The sequence below is a fragment of the Galeopterus variegatus genome, unplaced genomic scaffold (genome assembly GCF_000696425.1).
Source record: "Galeopterus variegatus unplaced genomic scaffold, G_variegatus-3.0.2 Scaffold6247, whole genome shotgun sequence".
NCBI classification, from domain to species: domain Eukaryota; kingdom Metazoa; phylum Chordata; class Mammalia; order Dermoptera; family Cynocephalidae; genus Galeopterus; species Galeopterus variegatus.
This window is the reverse complement of record NW_007732358.1, coordinates 91,384-99,579: the sequence shown is the minus strand read 5'-3', so window position 1 is coordinate 99,579 and position 8,196 is coordinate 91,384. Positions and strand designations below refer to the sequence as shown.

The 8,196-nt window shown below is 36.5% G+C and overlaps 1 protein-coding gene across 1 annotated transcript in view; it reads right to left on the bottom strand.

Moving 5' to 3' along the window:
- Nucleotides 1-1,792: 1,792 nt before the first annotated feature.
- Nucleotides 1,793-8,196, bottom strand: part of LOC103606051 (tetratricopeptide repeat protein 29-like) — a gene marked incomplete at its 3' end in the record, with an annotated part of 93,637 nt that continues 87,233 nt past the window's right edge. Inside the window, exon 11 of the mRNA XM_008590648.1 lies at nucleotides 1,793-1,832. Within this exon, the coding sequence (XP_008588870.1) occupies nucleotides 1,793-1,832 (40 nt within the window). The remainder of the gene's footprint in view (nucleotides 1,833-8,196) is intronic.

Genomic DNA, 8,196 nt, shown 5'->3' with positions numbered 1-8,196 from the left:
TGGTTCTTCCAAGCTGCAAAGGCTACTTTGGTAGCAATGAGCCTGAGGGCTGCAATATGGCCTTGCATGGTTTCACAAAGCTAGAGAATTAAATGAGGAGAATTAAATAACTCTAACTCTAACCCAGGTACATGCCTGGGGCATGGGTGGAGTTCCTACTAGAAATATCTGCATAGAGCTCTCTCATTCCAGCCCAAATCCTGGGACAGGAGGCAGAAGGAGTTTGTATGTTTTTGTCTTTTAGAAACTTCTGGTTCCCCTGGCTTATCTAAGATAATGTATGCTGTTTTCCTCCTACCTTCCTGGATACTCCTGCTTAATCACCTTTGTACTTCCTTCTTTCACCCAGCCTGGCCCTCTGCCTTTTTCTTTCATCACTACTAACTCTTTCCAGATTTCACCCACTCCACAGCTTCAATATGCTGAAAACATACAAATTTATACAATGTACTAACCAGATTTTCCAGACAAATAAAATCAATAGGATATATAAAAAAAAACTCTTATAATTACCTTATTTATTAGTTTCCTAGGGCTGATGTAACAAATTGGCACAAACTAAACATCTTAAAATAACAAATGTATTCTCTCATGGTTTCTCATATAAATATATGAAGGGATTTAGTATAAGGTATTGGCTCACATGGTTATGGAGGTTGAGAAATCCTACTCTCTGTCATCTGCAAGCTGGAGACCCAGGAAAGCTGGTGGTGTAGTTTGAAGGTGCTGTGAGTCAAATGTGTCCCCCAAAAGTTCATGTGTTAGAAACTTGATCTCCACTGTAACAGCGTTAAGAGGGTGGGAAATCTGATTATGATATTTAAAAGTTGGGCCTTTGACAGGTGATTGGATCATGGGGACTGTGTCCTTGTGAATAGATTATTCATGGAGTAATGAGTTATCATGGGTGTGGACTGGCAGCTTTATAAAGAGCACATAAGAGAGCTCTTGCCATTTTCTTGCCATGTGATACCCTGCATTGCGAGCTCTTGCCATTTTCTTGCCATGTGATACCCTGCATTGCCATGGGATGAAAAAGGCCCTCATCAGATGTGTTCTCTGGATTTCCCAGCCCCGAAACTATCAGAAAGATACCTCTTTTCTTTATAAATTAGCCAGTTTGGGGTATTCTGTTATAAGCAACAGAAATAGACTAATACAGAAGGTCCAAGAACTGGAGAGCCGTGGTATAGATTCCAATCTGGGTCTGAAGACTGGAGAACCATTAGTGATGAGGGCAGGAGAAGATCAATGTCCCTGACTGAGCAGTCTGGCAGAGTGTCTTTGTTCTTCCTCTGACTTTTTGTTCTACTCAGGCCCTCAATGAATTGTATAATGCTCACCCACATTGGGGAGGGCCATCTCTGTTAGTCAGCATATAAATTCAAATGCTAATCTCCTCCAGAAACACCCTCACAGACATACCCAGGAATTTTTAACCAATTATCTGGGCATCGCATGATCCAGTCAAGTTGAAACATAGAATAAACCATCACATATAGTATCTCCAACCTAGACTTCTTCTTGAACTCTAGACCCACATATATAACTGTCTGCTTGAACTCACCTCTGATATCTCTAAAACTCAAATTCAACATATCCCAAACTCAACTCTGCATTTTCTTCTAAGCCTGGGTATACTTTAACTTTCCCTACCTCAAAAAATGACACCAGCATCCATCCAGTTCCACAGCCAGAAACTTAAGGCCCATCTTGACACCTCTGTCTCCCTAACATCCTATATTTAGTCTACTACCAAGTCTTTCACAAACTTTGAAATCTGTCTACTTACCTCTATCTTCACTACTACTCCTCAAGTTCAGAGATTTATACTAGTGCAAAAAAAAAAAAAAAAAGTTAATAATTATCAAAGGTTTGTTGCAAACCAAGCAGACAATCTTTTAAAACTTTACATAAATTATCTCTTCTAATCACTCTATGTATTAGTTCCCTAGGGCTGACATAACAAATTACTGCAAACGAAATGACTTAAAATAACAGAAATTTATTCTTCCATAGCTTTGAAGTCTAGAAGTCTGAAATGAAGGTGCCAGCAGTGTTGTGATCCCTCTGCAGGCTCTAGGAGAGGATTCCTCTGTATTCTTCCATCTGCCGGTAGCTCCAGGCATTCTTCGATTTGTGGCTGTATCACTGCAATCTCTGCTGTCTCCTTCACATGATGTGCTTCTCTGTGTCTATCTTGTCTTCTACCTGTTTCAAATTTCCTTTGTCTTTTTCTTACAAGGAAGCTTGTCTTCAAATTTAGAGCTCACCCAGATAATCCAGGATGCTTATTTCATCATAGCTTAATTATATCTGCCTCCATAGGTTCTAGGGATTAGAAAGTGGATCTTTCTGAGAACCACCATTTAACCCACTGCACTGCATAAGGTAAGCATAGTTATTAGTCCCACTGGATAGACGGGGCAGTTGAGACATACAGAGTTTAAGCAACTTGCTCAAGGTCACACAGTTAATAGCTTGTAGACCTGGGAGTCACATTTACTTCCAGAAAAATAATTTTAATACTTTTCTGAAAGGAGTAACAGTTTCAGGAAATTTATCATTTGTATGTCAAATATTGATTCTCCAATCCATTCATTACTAGGCTATCTGGGTGTGCAGCTAGAGTCCAGGATACACCCAGAATTTCCACCTCTAGGAGTCTACTCTATGGGTAAATTTGTCACATTTGACAAAGGTATTCACTGCTACACTCTTTGTAATAAAAGAGTTACTGGAAACAACATATTACCCACCAATAAGAGATGGTTAAATCAATATGGGGCAGTCATACAATGTGCTACCATGCAGCCCTTGTAAAATGAGGCATATCTATTGTTAATATTAATGTACTGCATACTTGAAATTTACTGAGAGAGTAGATCTTTTTTTCTTTCACTTTCTTTTTATATTTCTCAAAATGATAATCAAAGAATCTAGACCATTGGCCCGAGGTTTACTCATACCCCTGACCAACTTGGAAGGCCTCATTGCTTTCCCCAGTTTCTTTTATTTATTTATTTTTATTTTTTCTTTATTGAGACATAATTGATCGTACATATCTGTGGGGTACAGCATTGAATATCCATACCTGTGCACAATATGTGATGCTCAAATCAAGATAATTAGTATATTCAACCTTGCACAACATGATGAGGCACTCTTACCCATTCCTTGCTCTCCCCTCTGCCCTTCCCATCTCTGATGGCCTCAGTTCTGTTCTCCCCCTTTGAAAGTTCAACAATTATTACAGTTATTGTCTCTTTAAAAAGAAATTTTTTTTTAAAGCTCCCATTTGTAAGTGTGGACATGTGGTATTTCTCTTTCTGTGCCTGGCTTATTTCACCCAGCATAATTTTCTCTTTCATCCATGTTACTGCGAATAGAGGAATTACATCTTTTTTATGGCTGAATAGTAATCCACTGTGTATATACACATTTTCCTTATCTGCTTGCCTGTCAATGGACATTTAGGTTGGTTCCAACTCTTGGCTATTGTAAATAGAGCTGCACTAAACAGGGGAATGCAGGTGTCCCTTTGATATGACACGATGATTTCCATTACTTGGGACATATACCCAGCAATGGAATTACTGGATTATATGGAAATTCTATCTGTAGTTGTTTGAGAAATCTCCATACTGTTTTCCATAATGGCTGCACTAATTTAGAGTCCCACCAACAGTGTATGAGGGCCCCCCTTTCTCCACATCCTTGCCAGCATTTGTTATTCTCTGCCTTTTTGATAATGGCCAGTTTAACTGGGATAAGATGATATCTCAGTGTGGTTTTGATTTGCATTTCCCTGATGCTTAGTGATGCTGAGCATTTTTTGATGTATCTGTTGGCCATCTGGATGTCGTCTTTTGAGAAATGTCTATTCAGCCCCTTTGCCCATTTTTTAACTGGGTTATTTGTTTTTCTACTAAGTTGTTTGAGTTCCTTATATATTTTGGATATTAATCCCTTGTCAGATGCATAGTTTGTAAATATTTTCTCCCATTCTGTAGGTTGTGTTTTTGCTCTGTTATCTGTTTCTTTTGCTATGCAGAAGCTTTTCAGTTTGATATAATCCCATTTGTTTATTTTTTCTTTTGTTGCCTATGCTTTTGCAGTCATATTGATAGTCTTTGCCTAGTCCTAGTTCCTGAAGTGTTTCCTCTATGTTTTCTTTTAGGAATTTTACAGTTTCAGGTCTTATACTTAAGGCTTTAATCCATTTTGAATTGACTTTAGTATATAGCGAGAGGTACAGGTCTAGTTTTATTCTTCTACATATGGATGTCTAGTTTTCCCAACACCATTTTGAAGAGGCAGACTTTTCCTCAGTGTATGATCTTGTTGCCTTTATGAAACATCACTTGGCTGTAAGTATGTGGGTTGATTTCTGGGTTGTTGGTTTTTATGCCAGTACCATGTTATTTTGGTTACTATAGCTTTATAGTATAATTTAAAGTGGCATAGTGTTATGCCTCAAGCTTTATTTATTTATTTATTTTCTTGCTAAAGATTCCTTTGGCTATTTAGGGTCTTTTGTTGTTCCAGATGAATGTTAGGATTTAATATTTCTGTGAAGAATATTGTTGGTATTTTGATGGGGATTGCATTTAATTTGTAGATCACTTTGGGTAGTATGGACATTTTCACGATGTTAATTCTTCCAATCCAAGAGCATGGAATGTCTTTGCGTCTTTTTGTATCCTCTAATTTATTTCCCCTTTGATTTGTAGGTCTCATAGAGATCCTTTAACTCCTTTGGTTAAATTGATTCCTAGGTATTTTACTTTGGGGGCAACTATTGCAATGGGCTTGCTTTGTTGATTTCTTTTTCTGCTAGATCATTATTGAAGAATAAACACTATTGATTTTTGAGTGTGATTTTGTTTTCTGCAACATTACTGAAATCATTTATCTGTTCTAAGAGGGTTTTTTTCTTTTGTAGAATGTATTTTCTGTGTCTTCAGGTTTTTCTATACATAGGATCATGTCATCTGCAAACAGGGACAGTTTGACTTTGTCTTTTCCAGTCTGAATGCCCTTTATTTCTTTCTCTTGCCTGATGCTCTGACTAGCACTACCAGTACTATGTTAAATAGGAGTGGTGAGAGTGGGCATCCTTGTCTTATTCCTGTTCTTAAGGGAAAATCTGAAAGCTTTTAAATATCAAAGAGAATGAAATTGGTGATGGGTTTGTCATATATGGCTTTTTTGTGCTGAGATACTTTCCTTCTATACCTAATTTGCTGACAGTTTTACCATCAAAGGAGGGTGAATCTTGTCAAATGCTTTTTCTGCATCTATTGAGATAATCAAATGGTTTTTGTCCTTGATTTTATTGATGTGGTATATCACATTAATTGACTTGCATATGTTGAACCATCCTTGCATCCCTGGGATCAATCCCACTTGAACATTGTTTATAAATTTTTGATGTGTTGCTGTATTCTGTTTGCTAATTTTTGCATCTCTGTTCATCAAAGATATTGGCCTTTGACTTCCGTTTTTGTTGTGTATCTTTGTCTGGTTTTGGTATCAGTGAGATGCTGGCCTCACAGAATGAGTATGGGAGAATTGTCTGTGTTACAGTTTTATGGAATACTTTTAAGAGAATTGGCATTAATTCCTCTTTAAAGGTTTGGTAGTATTCAGCAGGAGAGCCATCTGGTCCTGGGCTATTCTTTGTTGGGATTCCTGCTGATTACTACCTCAATCTTGCTGCTTGTTATTGGTCTGCTCAGGTCTTCTATTTCTTCTTGATTCTGTCTTGGTGGTTTGTTGTGTCCAGAAATGTGTCCCTTTCCTCCAGGTTTTCAAATTCATTAATGTATAGTTGTTTATAGTAGTCTCTAATGATTCTTTGTATTTATGTGGTATTGATTGTAATATCTCCTTTTCCATTGCTGATTTTTGATCTCTGGGTCTTCTCTCTTCATTTTTTAGTTAGCCAAGCTAATGTTTGTCTATGATGCTTACCTTTTCTAAAATACCAACTTTTTTATCATTAATCTTTTGTGTTGCTTTTTGGGTCTTTATATCATTGAGTTCTGCTCTGATTGTAATTATTTCTTTCCATCTACTAATTTGGGGATTGGATTATTCTTGTTTCTCTAATTCAGCATTAGGTGTATATTTAAAATCTTTCTATTCTTTTGATGCAAGCAGTTATTGCAATATGCTTCCCTATTAGTTCTGCTTTTACAGTATCCCACAGGTTTTGGTATGATGTTTCTTTATTTTCATTACTTTCAAGAAAGTTTTTGACTTTCTGTTTAATTTCTTCTTGGACCTATAGATCATTTGGGAGCATGTTGTTTAACTTCCATGTATTTGTGTAATTCCAGAGTTTCACTTGTTATTGATTTCTAGTTTTAATCCATTGTGGTCTGAAAAGATACTTGAAATGATTTCAATTTTTAAAAAATTTCTTGAGACTTGTTTTGTGACCTAACATGCTCTATTCTGTGCTCATGAGAAGAATGTATTTTCTTTTCTTTTTTTTTTTTTTTGTCTTTTTTCATGTCCGGCAACGGATCGCAACCCTCGGTGTNATTGCATTTAATTTGTAGATCACTTTGGGTAGTATGGACATTTTCACGATGTTAATTCTTCCAATCCAAGAGCATGGAATGTCTTTGCGTCTTTTTGTATCCTCTAATTTATTTCCCCTTTGATTTGTAGGTCTCATAGAGATCCTTTAACTCCTTTGGTTAAATTGATTCCTAGGTATTTTACTTTGGGGGCAACTATTGCAATGGGCTTGCTTTGTTGATTTCTTTTTCTGCTAGATCATTATTGAAGAATAAACACTATTGATTTTTGAGTGTGATTTTGTTTTCTGCAACATTACTGAAATCATTTATCTGTTCTAAGAGGGTTTTTTTCTTTTCAAGAATGTATTTTCTGTAGTTACTGGATGTAATGCTCTGTAGATATATGCCAGGTCCAATTGCGCTAAACTGTAGTTAAAATACTATATTTTCCTGTTGATTTGTTGCCTAGATGATCTGTCCAGTGCTGACAGAGCAGTGTTCAGGTTCCCAACTATTATCATATTGGGGTCTATCTCTTTCTTTAGGATTAATAGTGTTTCCTTTATACATCTGGGTGCTGGTTTGGGGTGCAGATATATCTATAATTTTTATGTCTTCCTCCTGGATAGATCCCTTTATCATTATATAATGGCCTTCTTTGTCTCTTTTTATGGTTTGTGGTTTAAAGCCTATTTTATCTGATATAAGAATAATAGCTACTCCTGCTCATTTTTGGTTTCCATTTGCTTGGCATATCTTTTTCCATCCCTTTACTATTATTCCATGTGTGAGGTGTGTCTCTTGAAGACAACACATAGTTGGATCCAGCTTTTTAATCCAATCAGTCTATGTCATTTGAATTGGGAATTGAATACATTTACATTTAGGGATGTTACTGAAATTTTCATTTGGAGTTTTAAATCTTTTGTTCCTTTCTTCCTCTTTTATTGTTTGTCTTTGGTGTTTGTTGGTTTTTTGACATGGTAAGATATAGTTTCTTTTTCCTTCTCATTTGCATTTTTGTTCAATCAGTGGGTTTTGCACTTTCTTGTGTATTCATGGCAGTGATTATTGTTTTTTGGATTTTAGATGCAGGACTCCCTTAAGGATTTCTTTCAGGACTGGTTGTGTGATGGTGACATCCCACAGTTTTGTTTGTCTGGGAAATATACTATATTTCTCTAATTTCTAAAGGATAGCCTTGCTAGGTATAGTATTCTCAGTTGGTAGGTTGTTTTTCTTTTAGTATTTTGAATACATCATCCTTTTCTTCTGGCCTGTAGAGTTTCTGCTGAGAAGTCTGACATTGGTCTGATGAGGACTCCTTATAGGTGACTTCATGCTTTTCTCTTGCTGTTTTTAAGATTTCCTATTGGTCTTTTAGCTTTGCCAGTTTGCCTATAACATGACACAGAGAGGATCTCTTTGGATTGAATCTGTTTGGGGATGTTTGAGCCTCCTGAATCTGAAAGTCCATGTCTCTACTTATACATGGGAAATTTTCTCATGGCACATGTTTTCAATGCCTTTTCCTTTCTCCTCCCCTCCTAAACATCCATGATTCAGAAGTTTCTGTGCTTAAGGTTGTCTGGTAGCTCTCTTAGATTTTCCTCAGTTTTTTCATTCTTTTTCTTTTCTTTTTTTTTTTTTTTTTTTTTTTCCC